The sequence below is a fragment of the Cervus canadensis genome, chromosome 2 (assembly GCF_019320065.1).
Source record: "Cervus canadensis isolate Bull #8, Minnesota chromosome 2, ASM1932006v1, whole genome shotgun sequence".
Lineage (NCBI taxonomy): Eukaryota > Metazoa > Chordata > Mammalia > Artiodactyla > Cervidae > Cervus > Cervus canadensis.
In genome coordinates, this window is record NC_057387.1 from 24,912,730 (window position 1) to 24,938,079 (window position 25,350).

Here is a 25,350-nt window from a genome sequence, read left to right on the forward strand (position 1 = left end):
GGAAGATGTTATAGGAGAAATTACGACATCACCATTAATGTGTAGAAAAATTACTAAGTTTTGGCCAGCTCTTTCCACTCTTGCATTCTTCTATAAAGTTTTTTTCCTAGAGGTCAGGGATAAGCTGAAGTTCAAGGTTATGAAACTCTCAAGTTAGCTCTCTGTAACTAAAGGATAAAGGATCCTTTAACTAAAGGCAGATCCTTTACCACTGAGCCAGCAAGGAAGCCCCTAACCCATGAGCCCTTGAGGCTTCAGTTTGTCAGATAATTGCCAATGCTCACCTATCTCCCCACACCGGACTGTGTGCTCATTGAGACAGGTATTCCAACTTATTTCTCCAAACCTCTGGCACCTACTACAGGCTATATTACATGGTATTCCTTCAACATATATGTCTTTCATAAGCAAATGCTCAGACAGACAGGTGAAGTTTTCTGGACTCTGCTGACTTGTTGATATCCTTTACCTTGATAAAGGATCAGGTTAGGGGCTTCCTTGCTGGCTCAGTGGTAAAGGATCCGCCTGCCAATATAGGAGACTCGGATTGGATTCCATCCCCGGGTTGGAAAGATCCGCTGGAGAAGGAAATGTCAACCCACTCCCATTCTTGCCTGGGAAATCCCACAGACAAAAGAGCCTGGTGGGTTACAGTCCATGGGGTCGCAGATGAGTTGGGCACAACTTGGTGACTAAACAAGTCAGGAGAGTCCAAAAAACTCCATCTGTCTGTCTGAGCCAAAATACTTGAGGCACATTTGCTTATGAAAGACACATTAAAAAAAAAAAAACACATTTGTTGAAGGACTACCATGTAATATAGCCTGTACTAGGTGCTAGAGGTTTGGAGAAATAAGTTGGAATCCCTGTCTCAATGAGCACACAGTCCGGTGTGGAGAGATAGGTGAGCATTGACAATTACCTGACAAACTAAAGCCTCAAGGGCTCATGGGTTCACTGAAAGGGCACCAAAGTGAGGGGCGGGAGACTGGAAGTATGTCAAGGATGGTTTCTAGATCAAATGTTTGAGCTGAGCCTTTAACCAGCAGGGAAGAAGGCTAGTGTTCCAACATAGGGAGCAGAACATGCACAGGTATCCAGAGTTGCTTGTTACTACCGTTTAACCAGAAACTTCCCTGCTTTATTACAGTAAATATGTTGCTTGACCTAAACCCTCAATACTCTTGAACCATGCATACTTACTCCATCACTTCAGTCATCTCTGACTCTTTGCAACCCCATGAACTATAGCCCACTGGGCGCCTCTGTCTATGGGATTTCCAAGGCAAGAATACTGGAGTGGGTTGCTTCACCAGGGGATCTTCCTGACCCAGGGATTGAACCTGTGTCTCCTGCTTTGGCAGGTGGATTCTTTACCACTGAGCCACCTGGGAAGCGGGAATATGAAATTTTCAAATTTTAGAAAAACATGTGACTATGTAAACACATGACTAGGACCTCTGAGTAAGAAAGTGTTAGTAACTGTTAGTCGCTTAGTCATGCCCGACTCTTTGCAACCCCATGGACTGTAGCCCACCAGGCTCCTCTGCCCATGAGGTTTTCCAGGCAAGGATACTGGAGTGGGTTGCCATTTCCTCAGGGCCAAGCAATGAGGAAGCCAGACACTTCAGCATCACTGGCCACATAGTAAATTGCTTCTCTGTGAACCCAGCTATACCTAAAGCTAGTTCATCCTTTGAACTTCTGAGTTACACAAGCCTGTAAATTTCTTTTACAGTCATAATTAGCTTCTGTGACGTACAATGTAAAGAATACCCAGGAAGTCTTTGTATGGAGGTGCTGTGGCTCTCTCTAGTATGTGAAGCATCAGTAGTTCCACAAGTATAAAGGATAAGGGACCAGAAGGAACTCACTCTTTCAGGCAACCTTCAGACTTGGGTCAGGGATGACAGTGGGGAGAAGGCCTAAAATGGAAAGGGCTGAACACAAATGACAGCAAAGTATCTCAAACCTAGCAGCCCCTATTGTTGTTGTTTAGTCACTAAGTTGTGTCTGACTCTTTTTCAGCCCCATGGACTGTAACCCGCCAGGCTCCTCTATCCATGGGATTTCCCAGGCAAGAGTACTGCAGGGTGTTGTACACCAGGGAGTTGTATTCTAATGAAACGCTCCTACCCACCCTTCCCCTACCATGGGAAAATTGAGGCCAAAGAAAAGGAGTTGCCCCTAGCACATGCCATGTTCTTTCTCCTTCCGCCAACCTTTTCACAGGTTCTTCCCACTTTTTTTCACCTGCCAATTCCTACTCATCCTGATGCCTATAGTAAAAGCTATCACTCATATTTACTGAATCCCAGCTATGGGGGAAGCACTATCTCATTTAATAATCATAACAACCCTATGAGGTATGTATTTTTATTTTAATCTTATAGTTGAAGAAATAAGAATAAAGAAGTTTTCCAGTGTTTCCAGGTTCACACAGGTCAATGGCAAAGGTAGGATTAGGTCTAAGATTCTCCAGTCCCAGAGCCTGGATTTTTTTCATTATATGCAGCTGCTTTCCATATTTCCTTTATCTTTTGATATCTAGAACGTAGTATAGCACTGACAGTGGATGTGCAATACTATTTAATGAATGAATATATAAATCAGTGGCATACCATCAGCAGACAAATGGATAAGGAAGCTGTGGTACATATACACCATGGAATATTACTCAGCCATTAAAAAGAATACATTTGAATCAGTTCTAATGAGATGGATGAAACTGGAGCCCATTATACAGAGTGACGTAAACCAGAAAGATAAAGAACATTACAGCATACTAACACATAATATATGGAATTTAGAAAGATGGTAATGATAACCCTATATGCAAAACAGAAAAAGAGACACAGATGTACAGAACAGACTTTTGGACTCTGTGGGAGAAGGTGAGGGTGGGATGTTTCGAGAGAACAGCATGTATATTATCTATAGTGAAACAGATCACCAGCCCAGGTGGGATGCATGAGACAAGTGCTCGGGCCTGGTGCACTGGGAAGACCCAGAGGAATCGGGTGGAGAGGGAGGTGGGAGGGGGGATCGGGATGGGGAATACATGTAACTCCATGGCTGATTCATGTCAATGTATGACAAAACCCACTGAAATGTTGTGAAGTAATTAGCCTCCAACTAATAAAAATAAATGAAAAAAAAAGAAAAAAAAATCAGTGGCATATATTGTCAAGATAACTGCCTTGAGTGGATTAAAAACAGCTTTAATATGAGGCTTTACAAAGAATGCTTAACCTCCTTTAGCATCAGATTGCTCTTTATAAAGGTGGATGGCAGTATCCAATTTTGAAGAGTCCATAGGGGCTCCTGGGTTTCCTTGGTGCTTGTTAGAGAAAGTAAATAAATAGTCTTGTTTAGGCTTCAAAAATAAAGCAGAGTAGGCCTCGGACCTTGCTTCTAACCTGCCTGGACATTGCCCCACCTGTGAGTGACTGTAGGTGACTGCCTCCTGTGAGTTTAAGACTGGCAGCACCATAGAGAAGATAGGAAACTGATTTTGAGATTGTTTAGCCCCTGGACGGGGTCTGGTGAAGCAAGCCCCAGGCTTAGCAACATTCAAAGTTTTACAAGACAAATGAAAGTTGCTCAGTCTTGTCTGACTTTTGTGACTCCATGGACTGTACAGTCCATGGAATTCCCCAGGCCAGAATACTGGACAATTTCCTTCTCCAAGGGATCTTCCAACCCAGGGATCGAACCCAGGTCTCCCCCACTGCAGGCGAATTCTTTACCATCTGAGCCACCAGGGAAGACCCTTGTTTTTACAAGACAAAACAAACAGCATTAACATGAAACCAGGCTTGCAATTTGCTCACAGACTGATGATTATATTAATTTGTGAGATTATAAGTGGGAACCCCAAACTGCAGTCTTTGAAGTCTCACCCAGGGAATGGATGTGCTGCCTGGGACCTTTTCCCAATTGGACTCAAGATGTGCTGTGACACGGGACTTCCCAGTGCTGTCTAAGTCTGGATGTTGGTCAAAACCCGATTTGGTGATGTATCCTCTGCTCTTTCTATTTCTCTTTTAATGTTAGTATATTGAAAGTAAGCTAGATAATTCTCTAATAAGTATTTGGATTATTTAAATATATGTAATGAGTGGCTTGGGCTTCCCTCATAGCTCCAGTCGGTAATGAGTCTGCCTGCAATGCAGGAGATCCGGGTTCAATTCCTGGGTCAGGAAGACCTCCTGGAGAAGGAAATGGCAACCCACTCCAGTATTCTTGCCTGGAGAATCCCATGGACAGAGGAACCTGGCAGGCTATAGTCCATGGGGTCACAAGAGTCGGACACGACTTAGTGACAAAACCGCTGCCACCACTTGGGTACTTATATCACACCCCTTCACACTCAGGAGCGAGCTACCTGATTGGGGAGTGCTCTTACATTCATTGGCTCATAGGCCTTGACTGAACGGAACTAATCTATTAAAAAGTCCCAATTACTGAGGACTCATTCTTTTGTTCCCTTTCTGCCCCAGAACTAGTGCAACAATCTTTTGTGAACATGTCTGCTTGTCAGACCCCACATTCCCCTTTGCTGGGCTGTCCTGAGGCCAAGTTTTGTGGGAGTGAGGGGTCAGCTGAGAGTGTCTGAAGCTTTTTTGGATTATAGATCTAGAACCTTGTTCTTTATTAGCTTTTCTGTAATAGAACTGACATTAAAAAAAAAAAAATCCTCCTCTTGACTATCCTGTATGTCTTCATTTAAAATCAGTGGGGGAAAGGGGTGGGACATGCAATTTACTGATCCTCTCAATTAATTATGGCTATAACCTAGATGGTAGAGGGAGGGTATGTGAGAGGTAAAGCCACAGATAAAAGTATTATATCTACTACTGTGGGCAAGAATCCCTTAGAAGAAATGGGGTAGCCCTCATAGTCAACAAAAAAGTCTGAAATGCACTTGGGTGCAATCTCAAAAATGACAGAATGCTCTCTGTTCATTTCCAAGGCAAATCATTCAATATCACAGTAATACAAGTCTATGCCCCAACCAGTAATGCTGAAGAAGCTGAAGTTGAACAGCTCTATGAAGAGCTACAAGACCTTCTAGAACTAACACCCAAAAAAGATGTGCTTTTCATCATAGGGGACTGGAATGCAAAAGTAAGAAGTCAAGAGCTACCTGGAGTAACAGGCAAATTTGGCCTTGAAGTACAAAATGAAGCAGGTCAAAGGCTAACAGAGTTTTGCCAAGAGAATGCACTGATCATAGCAAACACCCTCTTCCAACAACGCAAGAGACGATTCTACACATGGACATCACCAGATGGCCAATACCAAAATAAGATTAATTATATTTTTTCCAGCTGAAGATGGAGACGTTCTATACAGTCAGCAAAAACAAGACTGGGAGCTGATTGTGGCTCAGATCATGATCTCCTTATTGCAAAATTCAGACATATTGAAAAAATAGGGAAAACCACCAGACCATTCAGGTATGACCTAAACAAAATCCCTTATGATTATATAGAGGAAGTGAGAAATAGATTCAAGGATTAGATCTGATAGAGTGCCTGAAGAACTATGGACAGACACTTGTGACATTGTACAGGAGTCAGTGATCAAGACCATTTCCAAGAAAAAGAAATGCAAGAAGGCAAAATGGTTGTCTGAGGAGGGCTTACAAATAGCTGAGAAAAGAAGAGAAGCTAAAGGCAAAGGAGAAAAGGAAAGATACACCCATCAGAATGCAGAGTTCCAAAGAATAGCAAGAAGAGATAAGAAAGCCTTCCTCAGTGATCAAAGCAAATAAATAGAGAAAACAATAGAATGGGAAAGACTAGAGATCTCTTCAAGAGAATTAGAGATACCAAGGGAACATTTCATACAAAGATGGACACAATAAAGGACAGATATGGTATGGATCTAACAGAAGCAGCAGATACTAAGAAGAGATGGCAAGAATACACTGAAGAACTATACAAAAAAAGATCTTAATGACCCAGGTAATCACGATGGTGTGATTACTCACGTAGAGCCAGATATCCTAGAATGTGAAGTCAAGTGGGCCTTAGGAAGCATCACTACAGACAAAGTTAGTGGAGGTGATGGAATTCCAGTTGAGCTATTTCAAATCCTAAAAGATGATGCTGTGAAAGTGCTGCACTCACTATGCCAGCAAATTTAGAAAAGTCAGCAGCAGACACAGGACTGGAAAAGGTCAGTTTTCATTCCAATCTTAAAGAAGAGCAATGCCAAAGAATGTTCAAACTACTGCACATTTGCACTCATCTCACACACTAGCAAAGTAATCCTCAAAATCCTCCAAGCCAGGCTTCAACAGTACATGAACTGTGAACTTCCAGATGTTCAAGCTGGATTTAGAAAAGACAGAGAAACCAGAGATCAAATTGCCAACATCCATTGGATCATAGAAAAAAAAAAGAGTTCCAGAAAAACATCTACTTCTGCTTTATTTAATTCCCTGGTGGCTCGGATGGTAAAAGCGTCTGCCTACAATGCGGGAGATCAGGGTTAGATCCCTGGGTCAGGAAGATCCCCTGGAGAAGGAAATGGTAACCCACTCCAGTACTCTTGTCTGGAAAATCCCATGGATGGAGGAACCTGGCAGGCTACAGTCCATGGGGTCGCAAAGAGTTGGACACGACTGAGCGGCTTAACTTTCTTTCTTTTCTGATTTACTGACTACACCAAAGCCTTTGACTGTGCATTACAGCAAACTGTGGAAAATTCTTCAAGAGATGGGAATACCACATCACCTTACCTACCTACTAAGAAATCTGTATGCAGGTCAGAAGCAACAGTTAGAGCCAGACATGGAACAATTGACTGGTTCCTAATCGGGAAAGGAGTACGTCAAGGTTGTATATTGTCACCCTGCTTATTTAACTTATATGCAGAGTACATCATGAGAAATGTTGGGCTGGATGAAGCACAAGCTGGAATCAAGATTGCCAGAAGAAATATCTCAGATACACAGATGATACCACCCTTATGGCAGAAAGTGAAGAGGAGCTAAACAGCCTCTTGATGAAAGAAAGAGGAGAGTGAAAAAGTTGACTTGAAACTCAACATTAAAAACACTAAGATGATGGCATCCAATCCCATCACTTCATGGCAAATGGAAGGGAAAACAATGGAAACAGTGAAAGATTTTATTTTCTTGGCCTCCAAAATCACTGCAGATGGTGATTGCAGCCATGAAATTAAAAGATGCTTGCTCCTTGGAAAAAAAGCTACAACCAACCTAGACAGCATATTGAAAAACAGAGACATTACTTTGCTAACCAAGGTTCATCTAGTCAAAGCTATGGTTTTTCCAGTAGTCATGTATGGATGGGAGAGTTGGATTATAAAGAAATCTGAGCACCAAAGAATTGATGCTTTTGAACTGTGGTGTTGGAGAAGACACTTGAGAGTCCCTTGGACTGCAAGGAGATCCAACCAGTCAGTCCTAAAGGAAATAAGTCCTGAACATCCATTGGAAGGACTGATGCTGAAGCTGAAACTCCAATACTTTGGCCACCTGATGCGAAGATCTGACTCATTAGAAAAGACCCCGATGCTGAAAAGATTGAAGCCAGGAGGAGAAGGGGATGACAGAGGATGAAATGGTTGGATGGCATCACCGACTGGATGGATATGAGTTTGAGCAAGCTCTGGGAGTTGGTGATGGTCAGGGAAGCCTGGCATGCTGCAGTCCATGGGATCACAAAGAGTCAGACATGGACTGGACGGAACTGAAAGCCAGAAGGTTAAACACTAGAAAGATTTCTGCTCAAGTTGGTACAGTAAGGTCATGCTTTGATCTACAAACTTTATTTCACACAAATAGTAATGATAGTGAAAATAAAGAGAAAGCCAAACTGAGGTAACCAAGCTCTGTAACAAAATAACTCTTTTCTTAGATCAGAAATGGAACTGAAACAGAAAGCACTTAGCAAGTCTGCAGCTAGAGACCCACTGAGGTAGAAAGTTTGAAACCCAAAATTTGTGTCTCCTGTGAAGTGACAGCAACTAAACAGGCTCCAAACAAGGTGCAGGACAGTCTTAGTTGTTGAAGTCGGGAACCTGTGAGAGGATACTGAAAATAAACTGCTGCCAGCCCACTGCCTGGGGAAGCAGAAGGACAAAAAGACACAGCCTTGGAATCAGGAGCTAAGTGACTAGTTCTGCAATATCCCCAACACCACTATGCAGTAGGAGTACAAAATGCCAACAGTAATCCTGATTCCAGAACAAAAGTTCAGGAAGGCATCTGGAAGCAAAAATCATTGAGCCTGAAGGGGTGAGCACAAAGAGGGCAGGGGAGGGGGGAGCATACTAAATTAAAATAAGACAGAAAAAAGCAAATAGAAACTTCACTCAAAATGAGCCTGACCACCAAATTCCAAAGATATATAGAAGTCTCATACTATGAAAGATGGCCAACAAAATGAACACTCAGAATATGAATTTACTCCAAATAAAATTACACTATGATATTATGTGACAAAGATTTTTTAAATTAATGTTTCGCATTATCAAAGTGATAGTTGAAGGCCCAGCATTCATTTTAAAAGGAAAAGAAATTAGGAAACAGATACAAGTTGCATGAAGAACAGGTAAATGAAGTAAAGATGGGGGGAAAAGACAATAGAAATCTTAAAAATAAGTATATGGTCATTGAGATTTTTTTAAAAATCAATGGACAGGTTAACCCTGGAGCTGGCCAAAGTTGAAGGGAAGAAGTAATTCATCCAGAACATAGTAGAGAAGAATTCACCCAGAACATAATATAGAAAAATAAAGTTATTTAAAAATGTGAAAAAAAATTGGTGTTCAGGGGATTATATTGAATGGCTTCCATATATGTCTCTTAAGAATTCCAGAAGGAAATACTGAAAACTGAAGGGAAGAGTGGACAAGTTATACTTTAAAAATGAAGAAATGACGGAAAGTTTTCTAATCAAAACCTCAGAACACCATGTGTACTGAGCAAGATAAATAAAAGTAAATGACCACTTCGGTCACATTATAGTGAAACTACAGAGAAATAAGGATAAAGATAAAATCTTAAGTTACCAAGAGGAAAATACTGATTACCTTCAAAGAGTCTATGGAGTTCTCCAAAGCAACAACAGAAGAAAGAAAACAATTGAGTATCTTAGAAGTATTGAATGGAACATTATCAACCAAGTATTTGATTTCCAGATAAACTACCATTTCAGGAGAGGGCAGAACAAAGACATTTTCAGTAATAAAAGACTAGGGAGTTTTCCACCCACAGACCTAAACTAAAGAACTACTAAAGAATGTACTTCCCCCAATGAGAAAATTAAGCCCAGAGAGAAAGCATAGGATACAAAAGGTTCTAGTGAGGGAAGAAATTAATAAACTGTGATGGTAGAATTGAAAATAACTACTTTAGGAGTATGGTTTTAACAGACACAGACTACTGCACGTAAAATAGGTAAGCAACAAGAATTTGCTATATAACACAGGGAACTATATTCAATATCTTATAAAAACCAATAATGGAAAATAACCTGAAAAAATACATACATATAACTGAATCACTTTGCTGAAACTAACACAATATTGTGAACCAGCTATACTTTAACTAAAAAAATAATACTTCAGTATTGAAAAAGAAGGAAAGAAATGTTTTCAATGGGTAGTTAAAACATGCTAAGTCCTTTGTCATGTTTGGAAGAGAAATATAAATGATTGTGTCTGAATACTTTGTCTATAAGATATTTTATATTAATAAAAAACTGATCTAGAGCTTCTAAACCTGCAAAGAAAAAAGAGTAGCAAGGAATGGGGAGAGTTGATATGGAAAACTGATCATTCTATAGAAGGCAGAAAAGAAGAAAAAATCATGTCAAACAAAACCCCAAATTAAATAGAATAGTAGAATTAAATCCTATTATCAGCAAGCACAATAACTAAACAGATTTAAGTTACTTATTAAAAGACTGATTATCAGATTGTTTGGAATAATATTCAGACATATAACATTAGTGAAAAAACACAAAACTAAACCACAGAAATATTACATAAAAAGAGATTTTTAAAAAAAAGCTATCAAAATACTGTAAAAAAAAAAAAAGTTGATGAAGCATTATTAATATGAGACAAAAAAGTATTTTGAATCAAATGTACTAATTAAGAGTATCGGTACCAAGAAGATGAATGTAGTTTTCAGTTATAGAAAGCAAAACCACCAGAATTACAAGGAGAAATTGACAAGCCCACTGTCTGAGTGGGAGATTTTAATCTATCAGACACAACTATTACGTTAGTGCAAACATAATTGCAATTTTGGACCGTGAAGTTTAAATAATTATAACTAGACTTAAATACATCTTTATTAATCTAAATAGGAACCATTATAATCAACACATTTTTGCCAAAAAGAAATTAGGTTTGCTTATTCCTGTAGCATAAAAATCCATGCTACAGGATTCCATGAACTCTTGGAAAGTATTTTTTGCCTTCTGCTTGTTGTGAAAGCATTTTCCCTGCAGAAAGTTGTCAAGATGCTTGAAGAAGTGGTAGTTGGCTGGTGAGAGGTCAGGTGAATATGGAAGATGAGGCCAAACTTTGTAGCCCAATTTGTAAAACTTTTGAAGCATTGGTGTGTGACGTGTGGTCAGGCATTGTCATGGAGAAGAATTGGGTCCTTTCTGTTGACCAATGCCAGCTGCAGGTGTTGAAGTTTTTGGTGCACCTCATCAATTTGCTGAGCATACTTCTCAGATGTAATGGTTTCTCTGTGATTCAGAAAGCTGTAGTGGAACAGACCAGCAGCAGAGCACCCAACAGTGACCATAATCTTTTTTGGTGCAACATTGGCTTTGGGAAGTGCTTTGGAGCTTCTTCTTGGTCCAACCACTGAGCTGGACGTACTGGCTGTCATATAAAAATCCACTTTTCATTGCTCAAACTGATTGAGAAATGGTTCATTGTTGTATACAATAAGCAAAAATGACACTTCAACAATTTTCTTGATTTGGGTCAGCACTCGAGGCACCCACTTATTGGACTTTTTCACCTTTCCAATTTGCTTCAAATGCCAAACAACCATAGAATGGTCAACATTGAGTTCTTCAGCAACTCCTCATGTTGTTATAAGAGCATCAGCTTCAGTGATCCTCTCAGTTTGCTGTTGTCAACTTCTGATGACCAGCCATGGCACTCCTTATCTTCAAGACTCTTGTCTCCTTTGCAAAACTTATTGAACCACCACTGCACTGAATGTTCGTTAGCAGTTCCTGGGCCAAATGCATTGTTGATGTTGCGAGCCATCTCTGCTGCTTTATGATCTATTTTGAATTTGAATAAGAAAATTGCTCAAATTTGCTTTTGCCCAACATCATTTCCCTAGTCTAAAATAAATATAAAATAAACAGTAAGTAATGTCATTAGCAAAAAAAAAGCAAGGAATGTGCATTAAAATAATGTCTAACATAAGCACATTTATTTAAGAATGTATTCCAATATGAAATACCAAATTTCAACAATGCAAAACTGCAATTACTTTTGCACCAACCTAATAGATCAAGCGGACAAAAAAAACAGGTAATAGGGATTGAATCATAAAGGGCCTCTAAGAGGCTGCATTAAGGAGTTGGGTTTTATTCTGAGAGCAATAGGAAGCCATTAAAGGATTTTAAACAGAGTAATGATTACATCAGATGTCCTTTTTTAGAAGGATCACTCTGGCTGTAAAATGGAGAATGGACTTCAGGATGATCAGACTACATAAAGACAAGAGGACTATTTTAGAAAACTCTTCCCAGCGTATAGCCAAGAGATATTAACCTGAACTATAACAGAGTCATTAGTGAAGGAAAAAGTCATTGGTGAAATGTCCCAGACATTTCAAGGGACATTCAGATGGCATTGTTGATCAAATGGCAGAGGAGGATCAAAGACAACATCTGTATCTGTGTTCTGCAAAACCTGATACATAGCAAGGAAGAGGAGAAGCAGGGTTTTCAGGGGTAGGGAGAGGAAGTGGGGTGGTAGGGAAAGGTGAAGATATTGTGTCCTTGTTTTTGATTATGCCGCTTAACTCTCAGTCTGTCAATTTTGACATTCAAACTGGTTCATTAAAAAGTTATATTTTAGGGACTTCCCTGGTGGACCAGTGGTTCAGAATCCACCTGCCAATGCAGGAGACACAGGTTCAATCCCTGGTCTGGGAAGATTCCACATGCCACAGGGCAACTAAGCCCCTGCACTGCCTGAATACCGTAGAGCCTTTGCTCTGCAACAAGAGAAGCCTGAGCACCCCAACTAGAGAGTAGCACCCCATCTCTGCCACTAGAGAAAACCGTGTGCGGCAACAAAGACCCAGCACAGCCAAAAATAAACAAAATAGATAAATTTTCTAAAAAAGTTAAATTATGGATTTCCCTGGCTGTCTAGTGGTTAAGACTCCACTCTCAATGCTGGGGACACAGGTTGGATCCCTGCTTGGGGAAGACTCTGCATGCTGCATGGGGACCAAAAAAAAGGGGGTAAATTATATTCAATATACAAGCAGTATACAAGTCAATTTTAAAAGGTGTCTACCAAAATACACTATTTTAAATTATTGGTGCTTATGGAATATTTCAATAATCTGGACAAAAATTATACATTAACAATATCAGAAAACAATGTGTATATTTGAAATAATAATTTTTCATGTGATAATGGCCCTTTAAGATTATTTATATTTTTATTGCAGATTTTCATGCTTTTCTGTACATAACAGACTTTAATTTGCCCAACTATTACAGTGTTATACAGTTGGTAGGGCTATCCTTAGTGTATAGCAGGTATTATGAACAAGGAATTCCAATCTGTTGACCTGTGAATTTTTACAGAGTCATAGATTTCATGGCACATAGCTCCTTTTCTTTTCCTGGTTGTTCTTAATTACCTTAAACTAATTCCAAGTTTACAGTGTGTGTTTATATTTCAGAGGACAATCATTCAGCACTGACCGAAGCTAGGAAGGGTGTACATATTTTACAGCCAAAGTGAGGTTACTTACAAATGCTGGAAACTAAGGCGCTATTTTTCCAAAGGCACTTTATTCAGTATCTACAAGCATGAAAAAGTTTAAAGAACTTACAGATTTCCAATTATGAGTTTTAAGGTTTTGTATTTCTTTTACCGTCATTCCAAATGCAAATGAAGTTCCGAGTTCCAAATGTGCTATGCAGTTTCAGCCTAGTATTCTAATGCATGGAGTGGAGTGTGAGCCTGTAATACAGAAACAGGACTATTTGAACTGTCGAGAAACCCTTTGGATCCTTATAGGAAATCTGCCTGAAAGTCTGCAGGCTGGAAGATTCCTGGTAGGAATAGAGCTATAAGGAGATATGTGGTTCCAGTATTGCCCCTTAAGTGATGGCAAGGATGTGTTTTGAAAAGACAAAACCCTTTTTGTTTCCGGTTTTTAAAGTTAACAACTTATTTGAGCTAATTAATGCTAATATTGAATTAAATTTCACACACAGATTCTGCTGTTTATTATGAGCCATTATCATTTTAGTTTCAGTTCAGACCACATTGCTTCTTCAATTGCAGCACTCTGCATTCAGGGGTAGTGCAAGCAAAATAGTGAACTGGGCTCTTCTCCTTTGGGCCCGTTGCTGTATCACTCTACTTAAAACATAATTTGGTTACCATCACGCTATATAGACATCCCTGTCTTGATGGAGAAATGCTATAACCAGAGATTCCACTATCAGATGTTGTAGGGTTCTTCCCTATCATGGAAGTTGAAAGAACTGATGTATTATGCTTTCCTAATATTATTTAAAATTATAGTAACTTGTTAGTTTTAAACAGTATAAAAAAATTAGGCCACATCAATAAAATTATAATTCTTTATATTTCTAGCTGAGTCAGATATGTATTAAAATTAAAGGGAGTTTTCATTTCTGTCATTGAGTTGGTGGTAATTTTTTTAACCTTTATACTTCCTGGAAATACATATGCAAGGAAGGAGAGAGGGAAAGAATTGATGCACCAGTAGATGTGAATAATGCTGAAGATTTAAACGTGGTACACAGAAATTACTGAGGTGACCCAAGGACTAAAGAGTAGATAAAACCAAGGAAGGTCTTAGAATGCAGGAACAGAAAAACCAGACCCTTATCATCTTTCCCTCCCCCATGTTGTAACTATTAATGGATTTCAGGTCCTCCTGAGCAGTATAACCTGTCACCCCTCCTACCCCATCAGTTCAGTTCAGTTCAGTTGCTCAGTCGTGTCCTACTCTTTGTGACCCCATGGACTGCAGCCCACCAGTCCTCCCTGTCCATCACCAACTCCCGGAGTTTACCCAAACTCATGTCCATTGAGTCAGTGATGCTATCCAACCATCTCATCCTCGGTCATCCCCTTCTCCTCCCGTCATCAATCTTTCCCAGCATCAGGGTCTTTTCAAATGGGTCGGTTCTTCGCATCAGGTGGCCAAAGTATTGGAGTTTCAGCTTCAACATCAGTCCTTCCAATGAATAATCAGGACTGATTTCCTTTAGTCCTGACTGATTGGATCTCCTTGCAGACCAAGGGACTCTCAAGAGTCTTTTCCAACACCACAGTTCAAAAGCATCAATTCTTTGGCACTCAGCTTTCTTTATAGTCCAACTCTTACATCCATACATGAATACTGGAAAAACCATAGCCTTGACTACCTCATAGGGAAAAGGTATTTACCTTACTCTTCCTCCACCCAGTATATGTGCCTCATCCAATCAGCAAATGACCCACAAGACCCCTACTCCTTGTACCCTAGGTATAAAAGTGGACTAAGGACCTTGTTTGAGGTCGGTTCTTCCTTGAGCTGGCCTGCTGTTCTAACAGTGTTTCCCACTCTAATAAACTTTATTTCCCTCTCATTCTGTCTCAAGTCTGGAAATTCTTTTCCAACCCACGCCTGGACCATGACATTTTTGGTGGCCTGTACAGGGAACATGGGGTCTCTTCCCCCACCTCTTCACTTCTCCTTTTTCATAGGGACCCTCTGTGAACAGGCAAGTGCTGTGGAAGCAACTGAGGAACTCTGGCCAGGGTTACCCTCTGCTGTGTTCCAAAGGACCCACTGCTCACTGCGCCCCAGTAGCTGCCATCTGAATGGGTGAGGGTCTCACCTTTTGACTTCTTTCCAACTGAGGACTAGACCAAAGAATATTGTGTGGGCACGGGTCAGGCACTGAAAATATATTAGGGCGCCTGCCACATGAAGACTGCCATGTGAGGATGAGGGGGACATGGAACAGATAAGGCCACAAGGGCATCTGCCCCTAGCAAGACAACTTCTGTACACCATGTCAGTGGTTGAAGCAAAACAGACCATTTTCCCCTGGCCACCACCTCCCCAATAGGATTGTAAGGCAGATTCCTCAGCCTTCTCCCTTGTCCTTTCACTTCTTTCCCTTTCCGTCCAGATTGATTTACAGGAGCCTAAGTGTTGCCTCTGAGCCATCCCAAGAGCGCCTTCCATGTTTCAGGGAATCCCGGAATGGTGAGTCACCTGGTTGCTCCCAGGAATCTCTGTCTTTCTCTGCTCGGGTCACATGATGCCTTAGTTGCATGGTTCTCAGAGGTCACATCTCACTGTTGGACGCAGCTGTTGGGACGGTCGCCCATTTTTGTCCCATTGGTTGCACAGAGATGTCACTGAGGCAAAAAGGGACGGCTTTTTGCCAGTCGGTGACTCTCAGAACCCCCATTCTATGACATATAGGCGACGGATGGGATCTGATATGTCTCAAGAGACTCTCTCAGACTCACTCCTTGGCTACATTCTCAGAAACTGGGAAATTTTGACTCTGCCAAAGGCCTGGCCCCAGTACAAACTGGGGGACCCAAAAAACACAGCCTCTGAATGGCACACTAGCTTTTGCCAAAAGCAGAGAAAAGACTCAGAATTTCCTTACGTTCAGTCCTTCATGGCCCTCAGTCAGAATCCGGATTTCAGGAACTCATGCCACATGTGTCTTTCTGTTGCCTCCCTCTCTCCTGTCCCCCTCTGTCTCTCTCCATCAGATTTCCCAGATGACCCCTACTTGACCTTTCATATCCACATGACCTCTAGGAAAGAATTCTGGGGTTCCCTTTGGTCCAGGTCCTTCTCCTATTTTCAAAAGCCTGTGGGATCAAAAAACTCTCCTAACATTCTAAAGAATTCCCTTCTAACTACTCCTGTTTCTCAGGGTGGAGAAGGACCAAGCTTCCCCCACTCCTGCAAATTCCCTTAACCCTTCCATCTTCTGATGGGACAAAGACCTCACTTCTCAACCAGAGGGACAATCCAAGATTTTTATCAGCTGATCTGCCCCTGATATCAGAGTCAATTTGAGCACTATTTGGTCTATGTTTTAGCTATGAAACTATGACTACAGAAAGGAAGGATGACTTTTGGACACAGGATGGCCATGATATGTATTCTTTAGACTCCAGAGAAAATTGGTTAAAATGAATTTTTTTTCTTGGAAACTGCAAAACCAGTTCTTTTTGCATATGCAATTACAAACAACTAGCTTGTTAAAAAGCCTGCCTAGGGAAATGTTTGAAGTTAACCCTTTCCATATCCTTGAAATACACAGCCCACTTTGCTTGAGACCTCAGCCTTGGACAAATTAGAACTTCAAAACAAAAGGGGGGAATCAAAGAGACATTTTAAATCTCAAGCGGAAAACTATGAAATCTCTGCCTGTCTGTCTGGATTTATATATGTCTCAGTGTGTGTCTTTTTTTTTTTTTTTTTAATAATATTGCTAAAGTTGTAAATGAGTTCTAATTTAATTGGCCTAAAGAAAAGTAAGCGCTTACAAATCAGACCATTCTAAATACAGGAGAAATTAACCTAAGTGAATTTCAAATTTATGTGAACTGGGAAATATTCAATATTAAATATCTAGTGTTAACGTTTGTTTGCTAATCTAATATAGACATGTCTAAGAGTCGTTAACATTAAGCATAATATTTTCATTGTGCCTAGGTTTATCATAAGTTAAATATTGTTATACTGTTATATCTGTTACAAGTTTGTCAGCAAGGAAAGTAACTCGACTGAAGAAACTTTAAAAAATATATATATAAATGAGGCAAGAGCTTTTAGATAAACTATTAAGAATAATTACACTTTAGAAATATCTGTCTAAAACAGTCTTTCTAGATGTTGGTAACCTGAATTTCAAGGGTTGTGCTAAACTATGCGACGGAAGTTTAGTGAATAGCTAGGTCACTTCCAAATAAAATAAGATTCTGAAACATTCATTACTGAACACTAACTTCCTCTTACAGAGAAACTAGAGATTTTGGACTATTAATGAATAATGTTTGATGCCATCCTGAGACATTCTCTAGAGTTTTTTTAAATAAATTATCACTGGTAATTATGTTCACCAATCTGTAGAATGCTAATACAAAGGTCAGTTCTTGGTTGCTTAAGGAAAGTAGGATGTGTGTTTTCAGTAAAGAAGGTATGAGGAATGAAATTACATTTTATGAAGGAAAAAGGAAGTAGGTCTAACACAGAGGTGACTGTTTCAGGATGGGAGAATGAAGTAATGGGTACAGAAAGTGATAAGAAGGTTTTATGGAAAGTGGACCCCAAGAGAAGAGTTTTGTGCATAAATACAAGTTTTCTTGAGATGTTGAACTGCCTTTGATAATGAATTTTAAGTTTCTTTACCTTGGAAGTGATCTGTTCTGTTTGCCTTAGAAATCTTCTTTACTACTTTGGTTAAGTGAACATATTGTTTCACAGTGATCTATATGATTCTATCTGACTGAGTGTTATAAACCCTTTTGATACTTATCAACAAAGCTTCCTAAATAACTTGACTTCTAGCTAACTTTGGGATGCTTCAGAGGGTCCCTGAGACATCCCAAAGTGCTATTAAACTACCTGGGTTCATTGGACATGTTAAAGTATATGCAAAGTACTATTGAAGGGGTGATCAATCTTCTCAGGTTATACTGTGTGATGTTACTAATATAGACATCCTAAAATTCTGTGGAATTCATATAGATCTGATATGCTCTGATAAAATGTGGTCAATTATAATTCTAGTTATCATATTAAAGTGCTACTTTGTCAATTGCAATTTAATAGGATTTTAAACATGCCTTGTGGGCACTTGGCTGCGGCCACAGCGCAGACCAGACTTCACTCGCTCGCAGCTCGCTCCACGCCCTCTGCAACAATGTCTGACAAGCCCGATATGGCTGAGATTGAGAAGTTTGATAAGTCGAAATTGAAGAAAACGGAAACGCAAGAGAAAAATCCACTGCCTTTGAAAGAAACAATTGAACAGGAGAAGCAAGCAGGCGAGTCGTAATGAAGCATGCGCCGCCAGTATTCACTGTACATTCCACAAGCATTGCCTTCTTGTTTTACTTCTTTTAGCTGTTTAACTTTGTAAGATGCAAAGAGGTTGGATCGAGTTTAAATGACTGCGCTACCCCTTTTCACATCAAAGAATGGAGAACTACTGACAACGTAGCCCACGCCTGTCTCTCCCATCTGCCTATGTGGCTGGCAGGGAAGGAAAAGTACTTGCATGTTGGTGAAGGAGGAAGCTGGGTGGGACGATAGTGAAATCTAGAGTAAAAAGCTGGTCCAAGGTGTTCTGCGGGCTGTAAAATGCAGTTTAATCAGAGTGCCATTTTTTGTTGTTGTTGTTCAAATGATTTTAATTATTAGAAGGCACAATTTTTTAAATATGCAAATAAAAAGTTTTAAAACCTGAAAAAAAGATAATAAACATGCCTTGCATGGTTTCACTCCGATGCCTTTGCAAGAATACTGCTGCTGCTGCTGCGAAGCCGTTTCAGTCGTGTCCGACTCTGCGCGACCCCATAGGTGGCAGCCCACCACACTCCCCCAACCTGGAGATTCTCCAGGCAAGAACACTGACTTCAAGGTTTATGGAAAAGACGTTTCTAAGATTAACCAATAAACAAATTTTGTTTGTTTGTTATCCAATAAATGGATAACAGACTGGAATTTATTTAGTCTACTCTCTATGTTAAGAGAACAGTTTTCTTGGAATGCAGCTTTTGATAACAGATTATGGATTTCTTGGCCTTTAAGTGATTTCTATTTGTTTTTTTTTTTAGTCTTTTTTTTACTTTGGTAAAGTAAATAAGCATTATTTAAGATTATGGTATATGTAAAAGCTCATTCTGCTTCTACAAAAAATAACCCCTCACTGTTAGACTTTTGCTATTCTGATGTCCTTAAACCATGACAACAGTCTACTCCTAAATCGGGGAATTAAAAAATGGGTGAACAATAGCTGTAAATCAAAGAGTCAGGGCTATGGGAACTCCAAGACAGCCACTTGGATTTTCCCGGCTCCCTGACAAACCTCATTTTTATTTGATGGGTTAAAACCTTCCCTGGCTACAGGGTTAATGCCCTCACAATGACAAAAAAATTTATATATCACTTGATATTAAGTACTAGTTTTGTTAATTAGGGTCTGTGTTTACTTGACTCATTTCTGAGATAGTTCCTTGTTGTTATGTTATATTGCTAAAAGGTTTAATTAATTAAGTTATTAAAAAGGACACTCTAAGTTTGTTTCTAAAGCTTATCTCAATAACCAATCTTTGGATAAAGGTCAGAGGCTCCATGATGTACAACCTGGAGATTCACACCTGGCTATAATCATTTGACTAAGTCGGATGACCCGGGTATACTGGACTATACCTAATGAAAGTTCTTGACTTAAATTCTTGCTTGTGACCTTACTAATAACTGCTAGCTATATTATTTTCTATGTCACTTGTTTCAGAGGATTGTTTCTTACCTTACTCCATATGAGATCAATGATTGTAACAATATAACTCTAGCTATGGGAAGAAGCAACAAGAGGGAATATTTTCTTGGACCAAGAGGCTAGTAAGACAGGTATGGTCCAGAGACTTTTGCTACTTGCAAAGTCTGGTCTAGTAACAGCACACTGCATGGCTTGTCAATGGAATCTTCGTTAGACCTGGGAATGAACCTTCCCATCACCACGGGACACAATGACCATGAAATGCCCCCAAAACATGGTCAAACATGTGGCTATGAACGGACCCTGCTGACTGGAAGTTGGCATTTGCCAGCTGTCTCTACAAAGGTTACATCATGACCACTGCAAGCTGCTGACCTTCAACACCCCCTGAAAGGAGCTCAGGGTGGAGATCAGAAACAAGGCACTCTGCTCTGGGAAAAACCCAGAAGAACTGGCCTTCAGATAGTCAGATGTTTTCAGGTAAAGATTTTATGAGCCCAAATTCTTGCATCTTCTTATACCTAGAGAAACACTAACGTTACGAACCACTGTCTGGTCCTGGATCTCCTGGCTAGCCCCTGAGCAGCTTTTCTACTATTAATCTTTGGGCCACGTACACATTCTGTCGTTTTTGAGATTGCATCCTAAGTACTGCATTTCAGACTCTTTTGTTGACTATGATGGCTACTCCATTTCTTCTCAGGGATTCTTGCCCACAGTAGTACATATAATGGTCATCTGAGTAAGACTCACCCATTCCAGTCCATTTTATTTGCTGATTCCCTGCCGCAGGGACGGGGGCTCTGGATGCAGCAGACTTGGGTGTGGTATAAGCCCTCTTGGAGGAGGTTGCCATTAACTCCCCCCCAAAGAGATGCCAGAACTTACACAGGACTGAGAGATAGACTCTGGGAGGGCACAAACAGAACTTTGTGCACCAGGACCCAGGAGAAAGGAGCAGTGACACCACGGGAGACTAACCCAGACTTGCCTGTGAGTGTCGAGAAGTCTCCAGCAGAGGTGTGGGTTGGTGGCACTGAGTGTAGCAGAACATGCATGGGATCTTTTGAAGGAGGTCACCATTATCTTCATTACCTCCACCATAGTTTGGCCCCAGGTAAATAGTAGGTTGGCAAATAATACACAGGTAAGAAGAGGTGGCAAGAATACAAAGAAGAACTGTACAAAAAAGATCTTCATGTCCCAGAAAATCGTGATGGTGTGATCACTCACCTAGAGCCAAACATCCTGGAATGTGAAGTCAAGTGGGCCTTACTTGCATCACTACGAACAAAGCTAGTGGAGGTGATGGAATTCCAGTTGAGCTCTTTCAAATCCTGAAAGATGAAGCTGTGAAAGTGCTTCACTCAATATGCCAGCAAATTTGGAAAACTCAACGGCGGCCACGGGACTGGAAAAGGTCAGTCTTCATTCCAATCCCAAAGAAAGGCAATGCCAAAATTGCTCAAACTACCACACAATTGAACTCATCTCACAAGCTAGTAAAGTAGGCTTCAGCAATACGTGAACCGTTCAAGTTGTTCAAGCTGGTTTTAGAAAAGGCAAAGGAACCAGAGATCAAATTGCCAACATCTGCTGGATCATCGAAAAAGCAAGAGAGTTCCAGAAAAACATCTATTTCTGTTTTATTGACTATGCCAAAGCTTTTGACTGTGTGGATCACAATAAACTGTGGAAAATTCTGAAAGAGATGGGACTATCAGACCACCTGACCTGCCTCCTGAGAAATCTGTATGCAGGTCAAGAAGCAACAGTTCGAACTAGACATGGAACAATAGACTGGTTCCAAATCGGGGAAGGAGTATGTCAAGGCTGTATATTGTCACCGTGCTTATTTAACTTATATGCAGAATACATCATGAGAAATGCTGGGCTGGAGGAAGCACAAGCTGGAATCAAGATTGCCAGGAGAAATATCAATAACATCAGATATGCAGATGACACCATCCTTATGGCAGACAGTGAAGAGGAACTAAAGAGCCTCTTGATGAAAGTGAAAGAGGAGAGTGAAAAAGTTGGCTTAAAACTCAACATTCAGAAAACTAAGATCATGGCATCTGGTCCCATCACTTCATGGCAAATAGATGGGGAAACAATGGAAACAGTGACAGACTTTATTTTGGGGGGCTCCAAAAACACTGCAGATGATGACTGCAGCCGTGAAATTAAAAGACGCTTGTTCCTTGGAAGAAAAGCTATGACCAACCTAGACAGCATATTAAAAACCAGAGACATTACTTTGCCAACAAAGGTCTGTCTAGTCAAGGCCATGGTTTTTCCAGTAATCATGTATGGATGTGAGAGTTTGGACTATAAAGAAAGCTGAGCACTGAAGAATTGATGCTTTTGAACTGTGGTGTTGGAGAAGACTCTTGAGAGTCCCTTGGACTGCAAGGAGATCCAACCAGTCCATCCTAAAGGAGGTCAGTCCTGAGTGTTCATTGGAAGAACTGATGCTGAAGCTGAAATTCCAATACTTTGGCCACCTGATGCAAAGGGCTGACTCATTTGAAAAGACCCTGATACTGGGAAAGATTGAGGGTAGGAGGAGAAGGGAATGACAGCGGATGAGATGGTTGGATGGCATCACTGACTCAATAAACATGAGTTTGGGTAAACTCCGGGAGTTGGTGATGAACAGGGAGGCCTGGTGTGCTGCAGTTTATGGGGTCGCAAAGAGTCAGACATGACTGAGCAATTGAACTGAACTGAACCTTTAACTTTCTTCTTAAGTTTGTTTCTTCTAGAATACAACAAATCTCTAAGTGGTAGTACAACAAGAATATTCCCTGACCAAGTAGAGGATGCTGAAACAAGTCACCTTATTATTCCATGGACTCTCATCTCCTTCCTTAAATGCACCCTGACAGAGAGCAGGCAAAGGGAACCCAGAGCCCCGCGATGCCCCTGTACAGCCTGACGAAGCCAGAGCAGTCATTGCCCCCTTTCCCCTGAGACTGGATTCCCAAATTCTTGAGAAGGGAAACAGGTAGATAGTTAGACATGAGCAGGATATCAACAGGGGCTAAAGAATTGGCCCTAAAAATAAAGAGAGGGAGGAATGTGGTGACCAAAGGACTAAAAAGCAGAATAAAACCAACGAGGGTCTTGGAATGCAGGAACAGAAAAACCAGACACTTATCATCTTTCCCTCCCCCATGTTGTAACTATTAATGGATTTCAGGTCCTCCTGAGCAGTATAAACTGTCTCCCCTCCTACCACATAGGGAGAAGGTATTTGCCTTACTCTGTTGTAGCCACGCGTTCTGGGAAACAAACTCACTCAGAAGGACAATGCAGATAGTGGAGTGCAGTTTATTACACCGGTGGGCCCAAGGCAGAGTCTCTTCTTAGCCAAGAACCCCAACCAGTTTTTGTGAATACCTTATATACCCTAAGTGTCAAACCCACCTCCCCAAATTTCTCGAAACTAGTCTGGACAAGGTAAAAGAGAGATACAATCAAAGTTAACCCATGATTCATGTGTCACAAGACTAGATAAACAGTGGATATTTATCAATAGGCCTGTGGTAATATCTCGATAAATTAGCATATTCTTTTAGGCAATGGAGAGTCCAAGTCCAAGTCCTGAGGATCTTTTATCTGGTGGGGGGGTGGGGGGCCTCTGGTTTTCCATTGGGATGCCATTTCTATAGACACCGGGCACAAAGTTCAGAGTCCATTGGGAGGGTGACCATGCATGTAGCCTAATGTTCGCAGCCAGGCCTAAGACGGAGTCCAGCTGTGTCTGTTTCCTCCTTCAACTCTTCCCCCACCCAATATACATGCCTTATCCAATCAGCAAATGACCCGCAAGACCCTTATCCCACTCCTTGTACCCTGGGTATAAAAGTGGACTAAGGACCCTGCTCAAGGTTGGTTCTCCCTTGAGCTGGCCCACTGTTCTAACAGCATCTCCCATTCTAATAAACTTAATTTTCCTCTCATTCTGTCTCATGTCTGGAAATTCTTTTCCACCCGTGCCCAGAACACAACAATTACTAGTACCTCTACAACTACATCAAGATTTGAAGATAGGACAAAAACTAATCATGTCATTCTCACAATAGCAATGTTAATCATTATATTAATGTAATGACAAAGAACCTGAAAAAAGTTTTTAGTACTTTCTCTCATTTTTCAGCAAAATATGTACAGTGTCCCCATAAGACATTGACTATCTGATTTTTATGAATTGGAGGAAAATGAAGACCCCTCAAATGGCTGTCTTGCTTTTTTATACAAAATTGTTCTATGCATCTAACCTGAAATTCTTTCCTGTCTTAACTTCTCTACCAGGGATTCCTATACGCCAAGGGGAAAATGATAGTCACAGCATCTCCTAGGTATCAGGTTCATTTAGGTTGATGTAACAAGAGAAGTGGAAATTCCTCATAGAGATAAAAGCAGAGCTGGGGAGTAACCATTAACCCCAAGCAATCAAACTGAGTACTGCACAAATATAGAAAAAAGAACACCAGAGAGCAATCTAAATAAAACCTGGAGGGAAGATGGACCAAAGGGCATAGAGTTGCAAGTCAATTATGAGTAAGAGAGACAGAAGTCCCATATTGTAACTCTGAAAATGAGATGGGTTTCTTGGCAAGACTATGGCACAGCAAACCTAGGGAACTATGTTTATTTCTAATGAAATAATCAAATAGTCTGTGAGCATTTATATCCCAAGATTTCACTGAAGCATTCATTCATTCAACTAATTTTATTATTATTATCATTATCCTTATCCTCACCCTCACTGGTGTCAACCATTCTTCACCTTTTTTTTTTTAACCAGAGAGATTAATGACCTCCATCTATTAACCAATTCCATAGGTTCTCAATTCTAGCTGTAGGTCATAATCACTGATAGAGGTGATTTTAATCTGCCAAGGCCCTCCTTCCCTGAGCCACTAAATGAGAATTGCTTGAGGGCAGGACATGGTCACTAGTAATGAACCCTAAAACACTTCCCTGGAACAAAAGTCTTTTGCAGCATCCCTGCTGTTACTGAGTTTGCTACGACAGGCCAATAAAATCAGAGATGAGATATTAAGGCAAGGAATACAACTTTATTTGGAAAGCCAGCTGACTGAGAAGATGGCAGACTAATGTCTCAAAATAGCCATCTTGTTTGGGTCTGTATGCTGGGTTCTTTTATAGAGCAGAAAGGGGGAAGAGTTGAGGAAGTAAAAAGGCCATTATCTTGCAACTATCTCCTGTAATGGCCAACTTCAGGGAGGGGATGTGTTTATCTCTTCTTTCTTGCAGCCATTCACAGGTGGACAGGGTCAGATTATCTCCTTGCAAGCTGAACAAAAGCACTTTTAGCTTAACAGTCAGCCAGAAGGACAGGGTTCTCTGAGGCAAGGCATTATGTATGATTATAGTAACAAAAGGAATAGAAAGCAAAGGTTAAAGTCAAAGAAACAGATCCAACAAAGAGTCAGAATTGGCTCTTTCCTGCAACACTGCCATCCTTAGACTGAGGGTTTCTGGAGCTCTAGAGAAGAGGCCAGGATTCCAGGTTGGGTGAAAAAGACACCCTCTTGCAGACACC

The 25,350-nt window shown here is 40.6% G+C and overlaps 1 protein-coding gene across 7 annotated transcripts in view; it reads left to right on the top strand.

Moving 5' to 3' along the window:
• LOC122435477 (thymosin beta-4-like) overlaps window positions 1-25,350 on the top strand; it is a 45,014-nt gene that overhangs the window by 5,455 nt on the left and 14,209 nt on the right. For 2 of the 7 annotated variants that reach the window (XM_043459690.1, XM_043459698.1), the window contains 2 exons: window positions 15,426-15,502; window positions 18,101-18,743. In XM_043459690.1, coding sequence (XP_043315625.1) covers window positions 15,480-15,502; window positions 18,101-18,326 — 249 coding nt within the window. In that variant the 5' untranslated portion in view covers window positions 15,426-15,479 and the 3' untranslated portion in view covers window positions 18,327-18,743. Of the gene's footprint in view, window positions 1-886; window positions 893-5,879; window positions 5,885-14,999; window positions 15,116-15,425; window positions 15,503-17,219; window positions 17,224-18,100; window positions 18,744-25,350 lie in introns of those variants that run through there. The other 5 variants (XM_043459716.1, XM_043459711.1, XM_043459702.1 and 2 more) reach the window with 5 other exon arrangements.